The 24664-nt window shown below is 40.7% G+C and overlaps 1 protein-coding gene across 11 annotated transcripts in view; it reads left to right on the plus strand.

Moving 5' to 3' along the window:
* Positions 1-24664, plus strand: part of WDPCP (WD repeat containing planar cell polarity effector) — a 297766-nt gene that overhangs the window by 71682 nt on the left and 201420 nt on the right. For all 11 annotated transcript variants that reach the window (XM_084800209.1, XM_084800208.1, XM_084800204.1 and 8 more), the window contains 2 exons: positions 610-680; positions 937-996. In XM_084800209.1, coding sequence (XP_084656335.1) covers positions 610-680; positions 937-996 — 131 coding nt within the window. The remainder of the gene's footprint in view (positions 1-609; positions 681-936; positions 997-24664) is intronic.

Raw genomic sequence — 24664 nt, forward strand, 5'->3', positions numbered from 1 at the left:
GCAGGACACCATTATAGATAGACAGGCTTGTAGCTGAGTTGCTGTTTCTGTTTGAGAGCATTATTTCAGAGAGCACCTCTAATATTTATTTGTTAAAACTTGGATTTCTCCTTTTTTCCTACAATTGAAGTTTATAGTGCTTTGGCCACATTTAAATTAATTTTCTACACATTACTTTTATATTCTGTTTCTTTCCTCACATTTAACTTATTCATGAAACATTTCAGGTCTCAATTGGCCACTTACAGAAGTTGGAATTTATTTTGGGTTGAATTTTGACTGTTTTCACAAAAAAGTTACTTAAATGATAAAGATCAGGCCACTCACTACTAAGTCCTGCTGGATCCCTTGGCCTACCAAAACTTCTCAAGGGTTCTCTGAGTCTCATTGGTTGTCATCACAACATTATAATCAGGGAGATTACTTTGTGGTAAAAATCCTGTTTCTGTAACAAAGCCTTTTAAAAGACTGTCATTTAGTGATAGAGCTGAAGTCCACTTCCTCTCAGTTATTGGGTGTCTCATTTTAATCCTCCGAGGCACACTGCTAAGCAGAGGTTTCTTATTTAAATCAGGTTTAACTAACTGTTGTACACGTTTTATTTGCCAGCACGAGATTATCCTTGGACACTCAAAAATAGACGCCCAGAAAAACTTCGAGACTCACTGAAAGAGTTGGAGGTATCTTTCAAAAGGTTTCAAAATGGGAACAAACAAGTCTGTTTGAGGACATCTTTCAACACATTTAATTTTCATAAAGGACCAGCTCTCGGGGTGATGATGGCCTTGCTTCTGTCTAGCGAGAGCTTCCCACACACTGTGTCTTTGTGTGGCTTGTTGATTGCCTTTTTTTTTTCCTTGTAAATCAGAAGCACTTTAACTGATAATGACAAAGTGTGCTGCTAACCGCACTCTCTCTTTTTCTGTTGTCCTTCAGGAGCTGATGCAAAACAGTCAGTGCGTGCTGAGCAAATGGAAGAGCAAACACGTCTGTCAGGTGAGATGGTGTGACAAGCTTTCGCAGCATCTAGCCAGTGGAGCTGAGAGCTGTGGAATAACTGGTATTCTTGTGCTATGATAGATAAGGGAAAAAAACTTTTCAGGAGTGGATAGTTCATACTTTGAATGTTAGTCATTCTAAAGTGAACATTAGACAGATTGGCACAGGCCACCAAGCTACCTCACTAACCAGTGTGGTTGTACTGACATACTACAAACACTAATAAGAATCTCTTCACGCAGTGTTTTTCACTTGGGTTGTCTGGGTGTCATATTAGACATACGCTGGCATATTTTTTAAGTGACAATGATACCATAGGACAAAAAATTTCTTATAAACATTCTTATAAACACTTATGAATACCATGTTTATGGAAATGAACAAGCAAATAAGAGTGAAGCCTACTTTAACAGAGTTAGTCTTACATTTGACTCTCTAATTTATATGTTTTAATGTCGTAACCACTAGTTATATGTGGCTATTTTTAAATAAAATTAAAATTTCGATTCCTCAGTTACAGCTCTCCCCAGTTGAAGTTCCTGGTGGTCAAGGATGCAGATACATGCCATTTCCACGGCAACAAGTTCTATTGGATAGCCCTGTGCTCAACAGGCCTAGACTTAGAACATAATCAGGACATCATAATTAACACACATTGACCACAAAATGCGTGACAAATGTCTTAGCCATGCTGATACACTTAAAAATACCATTTGTTTGGGAATTTTTCCTTGTTCTTGATAAAAAGGATAATTATAGATATCTGTGCACTTATATTGAATCACCAATACCAATAATTATCATTTATTTTTGGAATAAAATACACTGTTTCAATTTTAATTTTTGTGCTTTCCATTATTTTAAAAAAATGTGTAAACGTTCTTGTTTATAGGTTAGGCCCACTGGTCTATCTATAAACCTCCTAACACTAAGTTCATAGTAATGACAAATATAGCTTAATTTACCTCTTCAACATAGAGTATTATTTTAGTTAACTCTAATTTTCCTCTTAGAAAATTTCATTATTTGTTTTGACTAAGCTGTTCTGTCTTTAGTAATGGAGGCTAACTGTTGCCTTGTCATGTGGCTTGAATTTCTACTTCCTAGACTATTTATAAGGCTGAGTGAATATTTTCAGAACCATAACACTTCTAAATTCCTCCCTAGATTACTCCTCAGAAGGATGGCATTGTTTAAAATCATAACTTATTTACATAGAAATATGTGATGAGACCTTCATGCTTGAATATCAGATATACTCCAATAAGTTGCAGATTTAGTTCAGCTCAGCCTTGCAGTTCCTAATGCTGTTACTCACTGCAAAAACAGGCTCAAAATTACTTGACTGGAGGGCAAGCCTGCTGCCTACATTAAGAGGTGTGTCTCATGGCCTCCACCCTTACCACCACCTGGGGTAAGTTAGAACATGTCAGGCATTTTAAAAAATGCAGTGGAGCATCCCAATTAGATGGTCGTTTTTAGACAGATGTCATTGCTTTTTAATTTAATGACAAGGTTTTTGTATGTGGTTCACATGGCACAGAAAGAAATATCTTTCACTACTGAATTATTCAACTCAGAAAAGAAACTTCTTTTTAAATGATAGAGTATAAGCAAAAACTGTTTTTGTAATATACAGTAGACAGCCCTGGTAGCTCTGGCTGGTATACCAGAGAGTCTATTTTTGGGAGTTCTAATGAGATTTACCTAATTTTATGTTCTATTTTATTTTTATTTTTATGATGGAAAACACTTTTCTAAAATAGACCTTTTACTAAAATAGACCTTTTACTCTCAGCACATTCTTGATATGATACGCTTTTGAAAGATAAGTTCCTCCGTGCCCATGACTCCGAGTCATTCCTTACATCTTTAGGGCTTTTGGGAGACTTTCTAACATTATCTGTCAAGCAAGAGTTTCATTATATCTTTGAAAAATGTTTATGGGTTCCATTCCTGAAGATCTTTAGTGTCACAGTAAGTTAAAAAATAATATAGTGTTCAAGCTAGAATTTCAGTGTAGGGAAAGGGTCTGGGTCTGCTGGCCATTTTTGTTAGGGTTTGTTAAATTATACTAGATCATAACATAAGTTAAACTCTTTTCTCACTGTCCCTGAGTCTCCTTTTATGCACCATCCAGTGAGGCAATTCGAGAGATCGCATGTGCTTGAATTCTAATAGTGCTTTCCTTAGACACGCAGCCCTCACATGGCAGTGGTGGCCATGCAGACTTTCTTTCTCCTAACAAGTTTCTGAAATAGGCCACCTAGCCTCACTCACCCAAGTGGCCAGCTACCCTCCCAGCCTCATAATCATGTCTGCCTCCCTCTGTGTCTCCTGCCAGAATGACCTTCTTCCTTCTCCTTCCCTCCCTCTGTTCTTCCTTTCTGTTTAACCCTGTCAGCTGGTTTCTTGTTCATCTTCTTGATCTAGGGATAAGTTTATTTAATCCTGTGTACAGAAAACTCTTGGATTATACTGCCACACAACAACCACTTGTTTACAACAACCACTTGGATTAAAGGTGTGTGCTAGGGCTGAGCCACTCCACAACTAGAAACAGGTTTTTACAGTTCACAATCTCAGGGTCCACAGTGGGGTCAGTTATCCTGAAACAGCTGTGCATCTGCATGCGCATCTGTCTGTCTGTCACTATCTCTCACACCACAACACAACACAACACACCACAGTGTGTGCAAGCACATACACACACTACACACTCACACCACACACACACTCTCACACACTCATACCACACACACATCTCTCTCTCACACACACACACACATAAACATACACCTTATGCACACTCACATGTACCGCATACATACACACACCACATACACACTCTCAAACACATACTCTCTCACACATACACCACCAACACACACACAGAACACACACACTCTCTCTAACACAAACACCACCACCACCCTCCACATACACATGCACGTCCAAGCATAGTTTTTAAGTGGATACTAGGGAGTCTGGCCCTTGCGTTCACAGCAAAACAACCAGCTATATCTCTGTTCCTGGACACCCTTGATGCTATAACATTTGGATTCTCATCTTTGAATGAAGCCATTTCTCTACTATGAATGTTTTTTAAAGAAATGATAAAATTGGATTAATGGAATTCAATTTAGTTGAAATCTGTCTAAGGAATCTTTAAAAGATCCACTTGTTTAGAAATCTTTGAAGAGGCTACTGCAGTGTAAGGGACTAAAGAGGATGTAATCTGACCTTGGATCTGTATGACAAACAAGGATTTACAGGTTGTCGTTACCAAAGTTTAGTTTATGTTATTGATCCAATGACCTATAAATTGTAACATAAAAATAATTTCCCTACTTATAATTTCAGAACAGTTTACAAATCAACACTTACCTATATATAAATTTGGGGATTAAAAATTGTCTTTAGTAGTTTTCCCCCCAAACTATGCCTGTTCCTAACTTGAGATTATTGAAAGCTATAAGAGACAATTTAGAGTTTTGGTTTCAGCAACTAGTAAATATACTCTCATTTTTGTCTTCCTAAATAAACAATCAACAAAATATATTTAATAATTTTCTGCTTTGGCTTTTTAAAAATCTAATTATATAAACTTTGTAAAAGGGAAAAATAGTTTCAGTTAAATACCTTTGAATAGTTTATCTCTCTAGTAGAATATTAAAGTCCATAGAGTAATGTCATAAATACTGGTTACTTTGTAATTGGTTGGAAATATTTTCATAAGCATAGATATAACCTTACACACTGATTTTTAGATTAAAATGTTTAGATTACATATATATGTATATACACACCCACACAGTATAGTCAGTTTTATTAAAATGTTTAGAGTACATATATATGTATATACACACCCACACAGTATGGTCAGTTTTATTCTGGTATCTGTCCATAATTCTTCTTCATTTGTAGGCACATTCATAAAACACAGATTCCAATTTTAATTCCTGTAATAGGTTATTTGACCAGCTATATAAAAATAAAAACTTTTCAAGTTTTTCATACATAATTTGTGATCTTATGCAACTTGTTTGGTGTTAACTTTTTTGTTTTGTTTTCAATACATCCTGAGTGAAGTTTCCCCTTTCTTTACTTCTCCCAGCCCCTGCCCGCCTCTCGCATCTCCCCTAGGTCCCCTGTGTGTATGCTAGGGTTGCACAGTTTGGTGCTTTTGTGGGACGCCTAACAGTGGGAGTGTCGTGTCCCTGACTCTTTGGCCTACTTGGGTGGCACTCTTTTCCTTCCACTGGGCTGCCTATGAGGGGTTGTCTTTTTGTATCTTGTTATACTGTGTTCAGTTGATATTCCTGGGAGGCCTGCTCTTTTCTAAAGGGAAATGGAGGAGGAGTGGATCTCTAATTTTCAAAAAGGAATGCTTTTAATTCAAATACCATTGTATCACTTTTCCTCTCTAGCCCTTCCCACCTATCTTCTCTTAAACCTTTCCAGTGTCATTCCCCACTTTCAAGTTGATTGCCTCTTTTTCTTTATTATACACACACACACACACACACACACACACACACACACACACATCTGTGTACACAAATATATAAATACAACCTACTGAGCCCATTTTTGTTGTTGCTATATATATGGTGTGAAGGCTGACCACTCAGCATATATGACAACGAATACGGGCAGCCACTCACTGCCTTGGGGAGGGAATGCTGTGAAGTTCCCCTTTGCATATTAGCATGTCCATTGTATAGCATGTCGTTCCAGTCTTGTTTTCGTGTAGCCATGCCTGGAAGGGACTCTTTACAAGCAGACTTCTCGTGTTGTTGCTCTTAGAGCCTCTCTACCTCCTTTGCTGCAATGCTCCCCGAGTCACAGATACAGAGGCTGTGGTGTAGTTGTATCTGCTGGGGCTGGGCTGCCTCAGTATGCTGACCTCTGCAGTGTCCAGCTGTAATGGCCCCCATGTGATGTAAAGAGAGCTTTCTTTGACGGAGAAAGCTACACTTGTATGTGAGTAAGTTTAATCTTTTTATTATATGCAAAATCAAGTTGATTTCTTCATGAAATAGTAGAATACATTCCATGGTCTTAATATGGTTTTATCAGTATCAGTGGCAGAATTTCATTTATATGCAACCCATCATACCATATTCACTGCCTGCAGCCTTGGTAGGAGGTAAGTTTAGGTGGAAAAGAAGACACGTAAAATCACCGAGACAAATGAGTGCTACATTGAAATCATCAGGGAAGCCAGAGATACTATAAACATCAGCATAATCTGAAATGCTCAACAGATTTTTACAGAGAAGTTATAATTTTACCAGACCTAAACAGAAGTGTAAAATTTCGTTAACCTGAAGAGACAGAAAGGAGGATTAGTAGGGGTACCTATTTAGTAATGAGGAAGTGGGCCCATTTGGGGAAATAGTTTTCAGAATAGAATAATTGTCTTGAAAAGCAATTGAGTGTTTCTGTAAATAAAGATGTCGAATATTACAATGAGACACTATGTCCTGTAGTACTGTAAATGCTTTTATATCGGAGAAGTACCATATTAAATTTAGTCTTACAGAAGGATTAGCCTAGTGATGGGATGTAAGATAAAAAGACAGAAAAAACAGGAAAAAAGAAACAGAAAAAAAAAGTGAACCAGAAGGAATGAAATGATTTCAAAGGCTTGTCCGTGTCCTGGTGGGGTTTGGAAGTGTGGGGCTGAGTGGAGGGCTGGGTTTGAATCCGCTGACGCAGCTGAAGGCCTCAGTCAAAGCCATTCAGTTTGTACTTTCATCAGGGATGGGGGATATCTTGGGAGAAAGTCTGAGAACCAAGGAGGATCTGTTGACTGGATAAGGCAGGAAAAACCCAGCAGCAAAATAGGGAGAAACAGCAGTCGGGAAATGAGGGGCTGTGGAAAAGTGTGTGTGTGTTTTAGAAATCAAAGCGGTTGGAAGTCAGAGGGTCTGGAAAACAAATGAAGGGACCGCTTCTTGTTTGCTTGTTGCTGTTCTAAAGCCCAGTGTTGTGATTAAGCTACTAGTGAGTTGTGAGTACCTAACAATAAACTTACCTGCGATTATTAGTGGCTACTGAAAATACTACATGGTTTATTTTCTTTCTATTCATACATGCAAATAATGTGTTTTGGTCAAACCTATCAGTTTATCTCCTGTCTCCTGTACCACAATCTCCGTCCAGCTTCATGAACGACTTAGTGCTACCAGAGTATGCGTAAGTGTAGGGTTGTCCATGTCACATGGTGTCCTCACAGGGCCACAGCCCAGAGGAAACTGACTCTCCTCCTCCATCAGCCTTCAGTTGCCAAGAGCTCTTCAGCCGGGTTGAGGCTTTGTGCTCCCTTTCCCACCCGTGCTGTGGACTTGTCTGGCTCGATCTTTCACAGATCTTCTGCGTGAAGCCGCAAAACTGTATATTCATGTGTGTAGTGCCTGTGCAGTGCTCAGGAAACACTGTTCCACCGGGTTCACCTCCTGCCTCTGGCTCTTTCCTCAACATCCCCCAGATCTCGAGAGGAGGCGTATGAATGCACGTTCGCTTGTGGCCGAGCACATCACAGTTGAGTGCTCTCTGCATCTAGACCCATTGTGGGTCACAGCCATTTCATATGTGTTCTACACTGTTTGATATCATTCTAAAATCCATGGATAACTACTGATTGAAACTGTTAGCTAAGACTTTATGGAGGATACTAGATTTCACCCAGGCTTTGAAGGAAGGACACAACTTAGGTGAGGAAAAGGAAGATTTCTGTCAAGTGTGTCAGCAGAGATAAGCTGTCTATAGATACTTTAGATACTTTAGAAATTCTTTCTCAAAATGTCTTTATATATATTTGGTTTTTATTTGAATGCCTTAAAAAATTCTGTGTAGTGTATGTGTGACTACATATTTACATGATTCTTGATTTGTTTTAAACCGCACAAGGACTATTTGTTTGTTGTAGGGGTTTCCTTCTATGATAAACAAGTGACTATTACAATCTAGGAGCTTGTGGGGGCCAATGAAACTTAGCCAGTATGTGGCGGCTTAGTACTGTTATCATTCTCTCACTTACAAAGTAGTGTTTAGCATCTTTTACTTAGGAAAAAACCCAGACATTTATTTGTAAAACACAGAAAACCCAGCGATCACAAATCATCTACTGTAATGAATTGGCAATGCTCATTATTTGTCATTTGATGTTTTTTTCTGTGGTATAAATGTATATTATAGTTAGTTATTACACATATATACAACGCATAAATATTTAAGATTATAGTAATAGATCATATATATATATCCATATATTCCTTTTTATATCATAAAATAAGCACACAAATCCTACAGTCTACTAAAGCAGTGTTATTACTAGGCTTGTGCCTACCTATGTGGTCTCTTTCCTTTCAACTTTCTTAGTTTCTCCCAGATAAAGATAGATCTTTAATTTTGTAATGGGGCCTTACTATATAGCCCAGGCTGGTCTTGAACTTGTGTGTTAAGATGGGACTCCTGCCTCAACCCCCCCATTTATTATCTCCACTTTACCAATGAGGAAACAGAGGTATACGGTAATTATACAGTTACTAGATTGCCAGCATTTAAACTGGCATTGTAGCTGTACAGTTAATGTCTTTAGTCACTATATACACCACACTCTTCTTCAACAGAGCATAAAATAGAAAAAATATTCATGTAAACATATCCTCAATCACAGTACAGTTGAACATAGTTGACCGCAACTGTGTCATTATTATCACTTTCTCTTAAATTTTCATTAAATTATAGTAAGATATTTTTAAAAACTATGTTATATTGTGTGGGGAGAGGGTACTGACTCTGACATGAGCTCTGGTGCCCCATGTTTGACCACTTCCCCTTGGTGGGGAGGCATGGCAGCACTCAGAGAAAGAATAGGAAGGCTACCAAGATGAGACCTGATAGGCTGTGAGCATATGGTGGGGAGGAGGTCCCCTTCTGTCACAGGCCTAGGGGAGGGGATAGGATGAGAGAGGGAGGGAGGAGGATTGGGAGGAGACGAGTGAGGGGTAACAATTGAGATGTAATGTGAATTCTAAACAATGCTATGTTATGAGAACAAAGAAAAGAACACGGCCTTACTAATGCGAAACCTATTAGCCTTAAAACTAAGTGAGAATGTGGAACAGTGCTTCGCTGAAACCAGTGGCTCTAATGCAATATGTCACGGGGAGAGAAACATTTTGTGTCATAGAAAGCCAAAATGTAAAGATTTCTAAAGGCATCAAGGATACAGCATTGTAAAGCAGAAAATAAGAGACTATGTGGTAAGCGTGTGCAAAGAGCAAATGAGGTAGATGAATTTTCTGTAGACAGGACACCAAACAGGTTCTGGATGTTAAGCCATGACCAAGATAACTTATAACAGGAGCTTGGGGGATCTGAGTTCTAGAGGTCACCATATGACTGAAAAACATCTGTCTGTAAATATCAGGACTACAAGTCTGAGGCTAAAACTCAGAAAACAAAAAGAACTGGGGGCATGCAGTTAATAGAACTAAATTTACAAATTTAAAATGAGTAGACAAAGAAATAAGAGTAGTGACTGTATCCTTGAAATTATAATAGAATTCTACTTTAAAAAGAAAACGAAAAATAATTACAGCCTGGGAAGATGACTCTGGTGATGGGCACTTGCCGCTCTCCCAGAGGACCTGACTTGGCTCCTAAAACCCAAGTCAGGTGGCTCACAACTGCCTAGAATTCCAGCTCCAGGGCATCCAGTGCTGCCCTTTGGCCTCCATGGCCTGCACACATATGACAGACACTCACATAATTACACATTAATAAAAATAAAAATAAATCTAAATAAAAATAATCAGGAGCAAAAGCATTTCATACAAATAAAGAATACAAAAGCACAGGGCTGGGAGCATAGCCTAGTGAGAGGAGCTTGCTTCACTCATACAAGACCCTAGGCATAATCCCCAATAGGGATGCAAACACAATACCTACTACTTTAAAAAATATGACAGCATAAATAGAGAAAGTAATAGATGTATCAAAAGGTTAAGTTGAAATGTGCTGTAGGATAGAATGTAAGAAAAAGGAATGTTCAACGTCCTTAGTCATCAGAGAAATGCAAATTAAAACGACTCTGAGATTCCATCTTACATCCATCAGAACGGCTAAGATCAAAAACTCAAGTTGACAGCACATGCTGGCAAGGATGTGGAGGAAGGGGAATTCTCCTTCATTGCTGGTGGGAGTGTAAACTTGTACAACCACTTTGGAAATCAATCTGGCACTTTCTTAGAAAATTGGGAATAGGGCTACCTCAAGACCCAGGTACTCCACTCCATGACATATACTTGAAAGATGCTCCACCACACAAGGACATTTGCTCAACTATGTTCATAGCAGACTTATTTGTAATAGCCAGAATCTGGAAACAACCTAGACGTGCCTCAGTTGAAGAATAGATAAAGAAACTGTGGTACACAATAAAATACTACTCAACTATTAAAAACAAGGAAATCTTGAAATTTGCAGGCAAATGGGTGGAACTAGAAATGATCATCTTGAGTGAGGTAACCCAGACCCAGAAAGACTCACGTGGTACATACTCACTTATAAGTGGACACTAGCCAACATGAATGTACTCTGAGAGTCTTCACTCAGTGGGCGATGGGGACAGATGCTGGGACTCACTACTGGGACTCCAGGTGAGAGTGGTATGGAAGAATGGGGAGATGGAAGGATCCAGAAGATCCAGGAACCCCACAAGAAGGCCATCAAGGCTGGTGGATCTGGACCCAGGGGGTCCTGCACAAACTGCTGTACAACCAAGACATTGCATGAAGTAAACCTAGACCCCCCTGTTCAGATCTATCCAATGGACAATGCATTCTCCATGGTGGCGGGGAGATTAGGGACTGCCTCTGACATGAACTCTGGTGCCCCCTATTTGACCACTTCCCTTTGGTGGGGAGGGCTGGTGGCACACAGTGGAAGGGGAGGCAGGCTGTCCATCTGGAGGAGACCTGATAGGCTGTGATCATATGGTGGGGAGGAGGTCCCCTTCTGTCACAGGTCTAGGGGAGGAGAATAAGGTGAAAGAGGAAGGGAAGGGGAGAACAAGAAGATACAAGCGAGGGGATAATAATCAGGATGTAATCTGAATAAAAGAAAAAAGAAAAAGGCTTTAATTGTGAACTATCGCTAACAGCAAGTATGAAAATTAACCAGAAAGGTCTACCACCTAACTAATATAATCAAAACTGGCTAAAGAAAGTTTCACAGAACTATAAGATGCACATTCCTAACCTTTTAGTGGAAATTGACATTTTCCTGTGCACTAAGCCTAAGCTGCAGGGGCTAAGACAGAGTCCCATTTCACCCGCCCTCCTGCACTCCGTTCTTCCTCACACACATGTGAAGGGTGATGGTGCTATCAGCCACAAGACAGGCTCTGGACCTGAGGTATTTGTGCCTGTGTGAGCCTGCTCTTTATACCTTTATTTTTAAATTAACGTACATAAAAAGCAGGATTTCCTCATGGCTTCTTCATACATACTTAGTTTTAGTTATCCTCTACCTGCCAGCTGCCTTCCATTGCTGTACCCTCACGCTTAGTATCCCCTTACACTTGATACCACAGAGACTCTAACACCTCTGCACACCCTTCCTTAAGGCCTCCTTTAAAAACAAAACAAAACAAAACTAAACTAAACAAAAAACTCCTCCCACAGACTGCTTTCTAGTTTCCCGTCCTCTGCCCACACTCACTTTAATACCAACAATTCCCTGTGTCAAGATACTGTATTGAATTCCGTCACCAACTTCCTATAATCCAAGTGGCTCCTCCTGCCAGCCATGGCCCCAGTGGTGGGTTGAGAATCTCCCAGCACACTATGTGATCTCCAGTCTGTTCTTCTTGGGGTCTGAAGATCCCAATAGAACGCTGCACCACTTCTTACGCTCTGCTGTGTTCTGGGGGGTTTGATGGATGCCTTGCTCCACAGAGTAATAGCATGGGTAGGAATATGGAGTTCTGATCTGATCTTTCACCTTTAAGGCCTCTTACCCTTCCTCCGTAGCTGTGCAGAGGCGCTAGTTATCCTCTGTTGAGCTCTCCTTGATTTCTTGTGAGTATTTGAGTATTGGCAATCTTTCCCAACACTTTGCTGGCGTGTGTCTGCTGTTTGTTGAAGCTGTTGACTTCAGCTGCTGCGTTGGGTTTCTAGCAGCAGGGTGAATTCTCTCTCCTAGGTTCTCTCCATGTGCCTGGTGCTTAGAGTAAGTCAGAGCGCTTCCCTGGTGGACGCATCTGTGTTCTCACTCCTTGTGTCTTTGTACAAACTTGGTTTCTTTATGGAAAAAAAATCCCATTTAGACTTGTTTCTTCTTTCTGTAGTTCTTTTCATTATTTCTCTGCTGGTCACTTTTTTTTCTTGACTTTCTTTTACCCAAATGTCTTGGTTTTACAGATGTTGTTTTTGATCTTCCATCTTCTCAAAATCTCTGGTTTTAAAGTACCCAGTGCTTAAATAACTGAAACTCCATTTTCTAAGTAGCTACCTCATTTCAATTCTTTATTGTGATCAGTGCCTTAAAGTCCTCAAACCCTCTTCTGTTCAATATATAGGACTCTAAATTGTCATTTAAGCAGTACTTTCAGACTTATGACTTTTCAAAATGATTTCCCTGCCATGCAGTTTTCAAACGAAGTAACTGGAAGATAGCCTGCCCTAAGTAAGCAATTTCATACAATCCGAGAACTAAGGACGCTGACAGACGAAGGGGATGGAGCAGGGCCTGGGGAGACGCTCCTGCTGACAAGAGCATTTGCAGGGCAAGCATGAGCGCCTGGGCTCGAACCCCAGCACCGAAAAGCCAAGCATGGCAGTGCATTCTCATGGCTGCGGCCTCGAGGGATGGTGGGGAGGGCAGTGTAAGTCCATGGAGCTCCTGACCGGTCATCTTCGTTGAAATGTCAAGTTTCTAGTTCAGTAAGAGACCCTCTCTCAAAGCAATAAGGCGGAGAGAAATGAAGGGAGGTTCCCGCTGTCTCCCTGTAACCTCATGTAAGAGAATTAAGTTACAACCCAGAGGGATAAAAGAACTAGGTTCTGGGAGCTGGAGAGATGGCTCAGTGGTTAAGAGCACTGTCTGCTCTTCCTGAAGGACCCAGGTTCAATTCCCAGCACCCACATGGCAGCTCACAACTGTCTGTAACTCCAGTGCCAGGAATCTGACACCCTCACACCAATGCACATAGAATAAAATTTAATAGATTATTAAAAATGAGCTAAGTTCTATTCGTAATAATAAAACTAGATCAATAAATAAGATAAAGATGTTGCTAGATGCTTCTCCAGCAGTGTTACTCTTTATTAACAGATCCTGATGTTAGTGTAGCCAGAGAAGCAATGAAAACCCTCAGCCCCTCTGTTCCTACAGATAGAGTTGAGTATGTGAAACACTTTTGGCATTGGTGAGTTGAAACTACTGCTGTATTTTCCAAGAAAACTGAATTAAAGGGACAGATTCAACTGGGATGTGACATTTAACCTTCTGCTCTTTGCCTTTTCTAGACTGAATTTGAGATATGATGCCAGAATAGGCAGCAGCTACCCCGTGAGCTGCTGAGGACAGCGGCGAGTGAAAGGGACAAAGACTATCAATATCTCGTGTCCTCCAGTAGCTTACATAGGTCAGGGAAGGCATGGGAGAGGAAAAAGTGAACAAATAGAATATATTTTATGTCAAAAGATAAAACTGTTGGGAAAAATAAAGCAAGGAAGAAGGTCTGACCAGTGGGACACAATGTCCTACCTACCTAATGGCAGGAGAGGGCTCGGATGTCCCGCGAGTGTCCTGCAAATGAAGGAGAGAGCAAGCTACAGAAAGAAAGAAGGTTCTAAGCACAAGACCTTGAGGTGGGATTACACTTGGCATGTTTAGAAAATGCCAAAGGAATGGGTGTGGTGGTGCACAGCTTTCATCCCAGGATCTCTGTGGGTTCTTGGCCAGCCTGATCTATGTAGTGAGTTCAAGAACAGCCAGGGCTGCATAGTGACACCTGTTCTGAAAAACAGTAACAGCAAAAACAACAAGAAAATGCCAAGGAGTGATGGCAGTGGACTGGGCGAGGACTGAAGAAAGAGGAAATGAGACAGTAATTATATCAGGCTTTCTTGGATGCTGAAAGGCCTGGACTCTTACTCTAAGAAGGCAAAAACTCTTAACACGTGTTGAGCAGTAGAGGGATGTAATGCCGGGTTGTTTCTGAAATGGATCACTCTAGCGGTGGGAACGGCTGAAGGGGGATGAGGCTGAAAGCAGATCATGCACTTCTAGCCCGTTGTCATAGCCCAGAGCAAGGACTGCTGGGGGCTTTGGCTGGGTGGTGGTAGTGGAGTGGTGATGAATAGCCATATCTTGTGTATATTTTAAGTGTTCAAGCATCCAGATTTTCTGATGGAGCCAAAGTTATAGAAGAAATTGCAGAGCAACTGGGAGAATGGAGTCACCAGGTAGTGAGATGGAAATATTGGGGCAGAGTTTTTGAGGGAAAAAGTAGGAACAGTTTTGGACGTGCTCTGTTTGCATGGTCTATTAGATAACCAAGCATGGAAGTCACATCGATCCCTGAGTTTGTAGTGCAGGGGTGAGTTTTAGCTTCAATGGTAGTATTAAAGCCAAGAAACTGCTGATCATAAAGTCAGAGCCTTGGGGTTCACCGAAAGATCGAGTAGCTGGAGAAAGTGAGGGGATAAAGAAAGGCCAGTGACATGGAGTAGCCTAAGAGATGGCACAGAAAGGGCGCATATGCTCTGGAAGCAAGGCTGCAAGGGTAAACCCACACGCCACCATGCTAGAGAGTAGTCATAGGATGGCAGAGTTTATATGACACACTTAAAAAGCTTATACTAAAATAAAAATATATGGTAGCTAAGGAAATATCTTATTCAGTGAGTGTTTGCTGTACAAACATGAAACCAGACTTTTATCACCAGCACCCATGTGAAAACACTGGGTGTTGTAGCACCTGCCTACTGCCTACTGCCTACTGGGTGTTGTAGCACCAGGACTGGGGAGGGAGAGAAAGAAAGATCTAGACCGTCCAGCCAGTCTAGCCAAATTGGTGATCTCCATGTTCAGAGTCTCAGAAAACAAAGTGGAGGGGCCATGTGGTAGTTCAGGGGATACCTAATGACTTCAATTCCTTAATCCCACATAGTAGAAGAAAACAAATGAATCTTAAAAGTTGTTTTCTGGCCTAATTTATACAAATATACCATGACAAATATATTCATATTTCCTCCTTTCTGTGTAAATAAAAGAATATTAAAAATATTTTAAGATAAGGTGGAACATAATTGAGGACACCTCCACTGGCTTCTGCCCTCCATGTATACATGCACATATAGGGACACACGCACACGCACACACACATACACATGCACACATGCACACACATATACAAAATAGAATTGATGTGTGTCATTTTTTTCACATACAGAGTTTTGTGTGAGGAGTTCTTAATCAGGCTGGCTTTTATGTAGTTAACTAGTATTCCTCAAGGAAAACTGTCATTCCTTCTCTCTCTCTCTCTCTCTCTCTCTCTCTCTCTCTCTCTCTCTCCACACAGAGACAAATATATTATGGTTGACAATTTCAATCCAAAGTTTGATAAAACTGTGGTAATCAACTGATGCATTAATTACTTAAACTTTGGATATAGTAAAAAAAGGAATCTACTTTCTTGGAATGTGACTATGGTACAATATATTTGTTCTATATAATAACATGTCTTTATACTATTAAGTGATATTCCTTCTTTCTGTCTTCATAAACAGTTTTTTATTTTATTCTCAGTTTAAAAGTTTTTGAAAGAAGTTTATAATTTCCAGCCCTCCTCAGCATTGATATTTGACAATAGTTCAGAAGCAGTGGAAATCCCATAATAAACTGGTTCAAGTCTATAATTTTCCTCATAAATTGTTACCATTAGTAACAATAATGCTAATTTCAAAACTTGAATATCAGTATTTTTAAAAAATATAAAAATGTATGCTGCTTTTTTTTTTAACTTAAAAATTTGTATTAATACAAATTGCCCTAGCCAGAACCATATAAGGTTGATTAAAGAAACTCAGAAATTTAATCTTTTAAATTACTTATTTCTTTGTGTATGTGTGTGCTTCGTGAGATTTTGTGTATTGTGTGCATGAAGGAGCCTGCAGAGTCCAGAAGAGGGCGTCAGATGCCTTGGAACTGGAGGAACAGGTGGTGGCGGGCTCCTTGTAGGTACAGGGAACCAACCTGAAGCCCTCTGTGAAAACAGTCAGTGTTCTTAACCATGGGGCCATCACTCAAGTCCTCAGCAGTTTTCACAAAAGATTCATTTTTATTTTATGTATGCGAGCATTTTCCTGCATGTATGTATGCAGACCACATATTTGCCTGGTGCCCTCAGAGGCCAGAAGATGGCATTGGAACCTTTGAAACTGGAATTAGGGACAGTTGTAAGCCATCATGTAGGTGCTGGGAACTGCACCCAGGTCCTCTGCAAGCACCTCAAGCACTCTTAAGTGCTAAGCTGTCACTCCATCCCTGGATCACAGCAATTTTATGACAATGTAACTGATAGAGAAAACATACTATACTCTGTCTGATTTATGCCTCTTAGTCTCACAGTTTTAAAAATAAAGACAGCTATTAAGCTAATAGATAACCTGCTTGCCAAACGATTGAGGAACGAAAAGCAGTTACAATAGCACTTCTTTATTTGACTTGCGTGTATATAAATGCATTGCACACATGTGATGTATGTGTATTCTTGTGTGTGTGCATGTAGAGACCAGAGCTTGATGTTGGTGTCTTCCTGGAACACTCTTTATTCACGGAGGCGGGCTCTCACACCGAGCGGACAGACTCTTCTAGAATACCACCACCTTAGCCCTTGCTAAGAGCTGGGATTACAGGCAGGCTGTTAAGAGCCGGGATTACAGGCAGGCTGTTAAGAGCCGGGATTACAGGCAGGCTGTTAAGAGCCGGGATTACAGGCAGGCTGTTAAGAGCCGGGATTACAGGCAGGCTGTTAAGAGCCGGGATTACAGGCAGGCTGTTAAGAGCCGGGATTACAGGCAGGCTGTTAAGAGCCGGGATTACAGGCAGGCTGTTAAGAGCCGGGATTACAGGCAGGCTGTTAAGAGCCGGGATTACAGGCAGGCTGTTAAGAGCTGGGATTACAGGCAGGCTGTTAAGAGCTGGGATTACAGGCAGGCTGTTAAGAGCTGGGATTACAGGCAGGCTGTTAAGAGCTGGGATTACAGGCAGGCTGTTAAGCCTGCACAGCTTTTCTGAGGGTACTGGAGAGCTGAACACTGGTCCTCATGCTTGCTCAGCAAGTACTTCCTGCACTGAGAGCCGTCTCTCCAGACTTCTATAATTGTTTTTCCCATAAAATATTACCTTATGTAAGATATTCATGGCGGCTTTCCACAGTCAAGAAGTAGATGGCACCCAGGAGTCTCTTGCTCTCAGGAGAATCCTAGGATGAATAGTAGAACCCCTATTTCCAGTGTGTGTCAAGTGCCTCCTTAGTTTTTATAGGTGCTTAGTAATTCACTGCCTGATCACACTTTTGTTAGTGGTGGTCCTTTTTAGGAAATAAGGCAATTAGACACAGAGGAATAATCAAGGTACTCTGATGGGAAATAGCTTGTGTTACAATCTATTAAAATAGATTGCAGAGAACAATTCATTCTCTGGTTCTATTTGATCCTTTTAGTGAGGAATGGGTCCAAGGGTTTCAATATCTTGTGTCTTAGGAACATATTTCTGCTGTATCTTTACAACCACAATATAGGGATATATGTTAGCAGTTTCTTACTTATTTTAGGAAATTTTTATACAAAAATAATAACACCCCAAAGTCTTTTAAAAATCATTTAAAAAATCTCTAATGCAAGAACTTAAATTATTTCCTGCCACCCAGCACCCAGTTTCATCTCTGTGACGTCCACTACCAGCAGTTTGTGTATTCTTCTGACACATTCTCATGTCTGTACTGCTTGGTTGGGTTATATATGTACCTATCCCACTTGTTTTCCCCTATAGGAAAATGCTGTTGCTTGTATAGTTCTATAATTTAAGAATTTTATCCCCACTTCTACAATGTATCCTGGATGTGGGTAGAAATATTCTAATTAATTAAACCTATCTATCTCTTATGTTATCTCGATTTATTTTCTTGTACTAACAACATTCACAATAGCCAAACTCAGAAGCAATTGATTTATTATTGACTGCAATGGCAGTTTATCAGTATACAGTCTGAGATACAGCTGGCATCATAGGCATTGCTTACTTGCTTGGGGCATTCCCACCTGATGGATGAATTACTCAAGAGGCTAAATTGCAGATAAAGAGGCTGATTGTTGTGCAAAGAATTGGAGTGAAAGCAAAGAGGTGTCCTGACAGGCTATTTCTATCACACGCTACAGTTACTATGATTTGCCCTGGGGCACTTTCTGTCTTAACAGCTGGCATTAGTCATCATGGTAAGGCCTGGTGAGGGACACATGAAACAGATTTTCTGCATGCTCTGTTCTGCACTGTGCACTGCCTACAGCTCCATTGCACAGATCTGATCGGGTCCTTGTTCATGACAAAGGGCAGCTTGTCATCTTTATGTGAGAAAAATGTAAATTAGTATTTAAGGAACTGCCAAATCTGTTTGATGGTGACATAGGAAAACCTTGGCTTCTGCAGCAGCTTCTTCTACAGGTACTCTTTGCAAGTAAGGCTCTGTGACTAATATATAGAGAGGTGATATATTTACTGGTTTTACGTCAACTTGACACATGCTAGAATCATCAGAGAGGAGGGAACCTCAGTCGAGAAGATGCTTCTGTAGGATTAGGCTGTAGGAAAGCCTGTAGGACATTTTTTTTTTAAGTTAGTGATTGATGGGAGAGGCTCCTGCCTCTGATTCTCTTTCCTGCCTGATGACCTCTTCTCACTTCCTTTGATAAGGAACTGTGATGTGAAGTCATAAGCTGAAGAACCCGTTTCCTCCTCAAGTTTCTTTGGTCATGGTGTTTTATCACAGAAATAGTAACCCTAACTAATACATGTGATCACTATAGTGTCACCAGCCATTGCTGGTTGGTGGTGTAAAACTCGTGTCTGGAGAGTCTTTTCCTGGAAGTCCCAGTGAGAGACAGAGTCTGATATCGATGCAAATCCAAGAGGCTTTTATTGATCGGTCGCAACGGAGTCTAGCTGCCTTTGGGAAGGAGGAGACTCCGAGCAGCAAAAGCGGTGGGTTTTTATACCCTTTACAGACGCAGACTTCAGCAACAGCGATTAGTATAAACTTGATTGGCTAACAGGGTGACTCTTGAGCTGATTGGCTGGGTGACCAGGGCCAGACCGCAAGAGGGAATTTTTCGTTTGTTCTGGTCACTGTGACCTGTAGCTTTGATTGGTTGGCCCTGGGTGCGAGCTCCTAGGAACGGGTTGTTAGCTGTATGTTTGCAGCTCTCCCTGGAAGCAGTGGAAAACTTACAGCTTGTTCCCAAGCTGGCCTATACAGGAGGTCCAGGGAAAATGGTCTTAGCAGTGGCCCAGATCATCCCGAGGTAAAAATCACTGATATGAAGTGTAGAAAATCAAACCACATGAGATTAACTGAAAAGTGTGGATTAAAGATATTACCGAGTATGCTTCCTTGAGAGTACAGGGCATGTAGAACTGTTCCCAGTAGAGCTGTCTTGTCTCTACTTTCACACTAATATAACGTCTTCAGTTAGTGGCTTTACTCACCTGGTTGGGAATTCGTGAATTAACCACGTTGTATTCCTAAGCTGCTGGCCCTGAGCAGGAGCCACACTAGCATCTGTCATTCTTCATCATGCATGCAAAGGTTTCTGCAAGTGATAAAACATGCCAGGGTGCTGCAATATCTGTGTGTCTCACTCTTCATTTTCAGCCATGGGTTTTTAATCCTTTTAGATTTTAAAACAACTGGCAATGTAAAAGCTACTTTATTCTTTTTGTGAATTTGACCAGCTTTTAAATATGTTATAGGAATGATCAAATTTCTTTTCTTTTCTTTTCTTTTTCTTTTTTTGAAAATACACAGGGCTAAAGTGTAGTATCTTGTTTTATAGTAAGAATAGATAAAATGATATTTTTAAATTTAAGTAGATAAAAAGATACATCTCTAGACATGAATTTGTTCCACATGTTGGACAGTATACCCAGGTCTTTTGGGGGAAACCTAATGGTAGCACCTCTTTATCCAGAAGAACACTTATTTCCTATTATTGTTGTCCTGAGCAATTATATATAACAACTCAACTTTTTTGCTGTCATCTTAGCACAGTGCTTCTCTGGTATATTACATATCATATATTTTCATCACAATTGTAACAATAAAACCAATTAGTTATGAAGTCACAATGAAATAATTTTATGGTTGGGGGTCAGCACAACATGATATAAAGGGTCACAGTATTAGGAGGGTTGAGAACCTGTCTTAGCCAGTTCACCTTTGTCTTGGTACATCAGTGGATTAATCGGACATGGTTTCTCTATATACTTAATGTTTGCTGAATGAGGGACTGATTACAGAAAACATTTTCTCCGTCTGCCTGATAAAGTATCACTGACCCTAGGCTTCACTGTAGATTTCCTTGATGTAAACATTGCCGGCCATTCTCTGAGTGGGCTGCATTAGGTTGAGTAAATTAAAGTGAGTGTTTGTTATTTATATTTTCCCTATAATTTACTCTAAGTGTTTCCCCTGTGCATTGTAGTGTTTAGCACAGTTGTTTCTATAGATATCTTTTGCACATGAGATCTATTTTGAATACCTGACCATCTTGGAAGACCTATCAACAATTGTTGATTTTTCATACTGACTCAGCCTATCTTCTCTTTTCATATTTACTCAGATGTGATAGTAATAGTAATCACATGGATTTAGGGCAGTGCTCTCATCCAGTAAGATAAGATATTGAGTTCAGTGGAACTGTTTGGGGTTGCTAATATAAAGTAGCTCATGCTCAGAACTCCATAACCTCCTTATTGGAGGAGGCCTGCCAGCCTCAGGATCACCCAGGCCTGCGGGTCTTCAGGAATAGCCAGGTTAGAGCCCATCCAGCCTTTATTTTGCCCACATGGGACACATCCAGAAGAGGAACATACAGTTCTGTAGGTCCCCAGGAACACCTATTCCCTGAGCTTCACTATCAGGCCCAAGGCTCTCCCTGCCGCTGTAAGCAATCCTGTCAGCATGAGGAACATCCAGCCAACACCAGGGGCAATTAAAGGAGATCAAGAGGATAGAAATTGGAAAGGAAGTAGTTAAAGTATCCCTATTTGCAGATGATATGACAGAATACATAGGTGACCCCCAATTTTTTTTTTTTTTTTTTTTACCACAGAACTCCTACAGCTGGTAAACACCTACAGCAAAGTGGCTGGATAAAAAATTAATTAAAATCCGGGCTTGGTGGCATATGCCTTTAATTCCAGCACTCGGGAGGCCGAGGCAGGTGGATTGCTGTGAGTTTGAGGCCAGCCTGGTCTACAAAGTGAGTCTAGGACAGCCAAGACTACACAGAGAAACTCTGTCTCAAAAAATAAGCAAACAAATTAAAATATTTAGTAGCTCTCTTGTATACAAAGGAAAAATAGGCTGAGAAAGAAATCAGGCAAACAACACCCTTCACAATAGCCACAAATAATATACAGTAGTGTGGTGTAACTCTAGCCAAGCAAGTGACAGACTTGTATGACAAGAACTTCAAGTCTCTGAAAGAGGAAACTGAAGAAGATATCAGAAGATGGAAAGATTTCCTATGCTCATGGTTCAGTAGGATTAACATAGTAAGAATGGCCATCTTACCAAAAGCAGTCTTTAGGCTCAATGTAATTCTGATCAAAACACCAACACAATTCTTTGCAAACCCTAAAGGAACAATTCTAAACTTGATATAGAAAAAACAAAAAACACAGCGTAGCTAAGGCAATCCTATGCAATGAAAGAGGTATCTCCATCCCTGACTTCAAGCTGTACTACAGAGCAATAGTAATAAAAACTGCATGATACTGGCATAGAAACAGACTGATGGATCAATGGAATCAAATCAAAGACCCAGAAATAAACCCACACACCCAGAAATAAACCCACACACCCATGGACACTTGATTTTTGACAAAGAAGCTAAAACCATACAATGGAAAAAAGAAAGCCTCTACAACAAATGGTCCTAGTCTAACTGGATGTCTACATGTAGAAAAATGCAAGTAGATCCATATATATATCACCCTGCACAAAATTCAAGTCCAAGTGGATCAAACACCTCAACATAAAACCAGAAACACTAAATCTATTCAAAGAGAAAGTGGGGAAGAGCCTTGATCTCATTGGCACAGAAGACAAATTCCTGAACAGAGCATCAACAGCTCAGGCTTTAAAATCAATAATTAATAAATGGAATCTCCTGAAATGGAAAAGCTTCTATAAGGCAAAGGACACTGTCAACAGAACATCAGTGTACAGATTGGGAAAAGATTTTCAACAACTCTACATCTGACAGAGGGCTAATATCCAAAATATATAAAGAACTCAAGAAATTCTACACCAACAAACCAAATAACACAATTAAAAAATGCGGTATAGAGCTAAACAGAATTTTCAATAGAGGAATCTCAAATGACCAAGAAGCACTTAAAGAAATGTTAACATCCTTAGTCATCAGAGAAATGCAAATCAGAATGACTCAGATTCCATCTTATACCTGTCAGAATGACTAAAATTAAAAACTCAAGTGATAACACATGTTCATGAGGGTGTGGAACAAGGAAAACACTCCTCCATTGCTGGTGGGAGTGTAAACTTGTACAACCACTTTGGAAATCAATATGGTGCTTTCTCAGAAAATTGGAAATAGCTCTACCTCAAGACCCAGCTTTAACCAGCTGGGTGCAGTGGCTCCTGCCTGTAATCCCAGCACTTGGGAGGCAGAGGCAGGCAGATCTCTGTGAATTCGAGGCCAGCCTGGTCTACAAAGCTAGTCCAGAACAGCCAAGGCTACACAGAGAAATCCTGTTTTGAAAAACAAACAAATAACAAAAAGACCCAGCTCTACCACTCCTGGGCATATACCTAAAAGATGCTCCATTATACAACAAGGACATCTGCTCAACTATGTTCATAGCAGCTTTATTCATAGTAGCCAGAAACTGGAAACAATTAGATGTCCCTCAACTGAAGAATGGATAAAGAAACTGTGGTACATTTATACAAAGGGATACTAGTCTGCTATTAAATACAAGGAAAACATGAAATTTCCAGGCAAATGGATGGAACTAGGAAAAATCATCCAGAGTGAGGTAATTCAGACTGAGAAAGACATACTTAATATGTACTCACTTATAAGCAGGTATTAGCCATATAATACAGGATAATCGTACTATAATTCACAGACCCAAAGATGAGTGACAAGGAGGGGCCAAGGGATAATGCTTGAATCTCATTCAGAAGGGGAAATAGAATAGACAGTGGAAGTGGCTGAAGAGAGGGAACAGCATAGGAGAGGGTATGCTGAGGGAAGTGAGGGTGGGGATCAGATGTTGGGAGAGCTGGGGTGGGAGCACAGAGAGCTTGCAGAAAGAAGAGGAATCATGGGCAGGGGCATCTCTGAGACAAGCTGGAGACCTGTGCCAGAGTAGGCTCCTCCTGGGAGGATATGGGGGTGACTAGCTGAGAACCCTAGTACTAGGGCCATGGAGACTAAAAGAGAGGCCACCATTTAACAGACAGGATCCTACTGGAGGGAGGAGAACACCAACCCTCCCACAGAAACCTCTACCCAAAATGTACCCTTATCTACAAGATGGCAGGGATAAAGATAGAGCAGAGATTGAGGGATATCCATCCAACCAACGCCTGGCCTAGCTAGCCTGAGACCTACCGCATGGGAGAGAGTCAATCTTTGGCACTATTAGCAATACCTTACTGTGCTTGAAGACATGAGCCTAGCATAGCTGTCTTCTGAGAGGTTCCACCCTGCAGGGGATTGAAACAGATGCTGAGATTCATAGTGAAACATTGGGCAGGGAGCCTTGTGGAAGCTGTGTGTATATATATATACGTGTGTGTGTGTGTGTGTGTGTGTGTGTGTGTGTGTGTGTGTGTGTAGGGGGGCCTCCACAAGAAGACCAGCAGAGACAACCAGGGCCTTGGGAGCTTGTGGAGACTGAAACACCAACCAAGAACCATACATGGTCTAGACCTAGGCCTCCTCCACATGTATACCTGATGGACAGCTTGGTCTTCGTATGGGACACCTAGTAAGGGGAGTTGGAGCTGACTCAGACATGGACTCTGTTGTGTGCTTTTTGATCAGTTTTCTCTGGTAGGGCCACCCTGGAAGAGGATGCACTTAGCACTGATGCGACTTGGTGCGCTAGGATGGACTGGTACAAGTAGGCTCTTTTCTGAGACATAAAGGAGGAGGGATGAAGGAGAGGGAGGGAAGGAATCTATGCTTCCCAACAAGTTCTTATAAAATGTAGTAATTAGCTTATTAATTCATTTGTATCTACATGTTCCAAAAGTTGATTGTCAGGGATGGTTCTAGTCACTGGGCACTTAGAGATCAAAAGTGGTAGGCATACCTTGATTCTA

This window comes from Acomys minous (assembly GCF_964271855.1).
Source record: "Acomys minous genome assembly, chromosome: 10".
NCBI classification, from domain to species: domain Eukaryota; kingdom Metazoa; phylum Chordata; class Mammalia; order Rodentia; family Muridae; genus Acomys; species Acomys minous.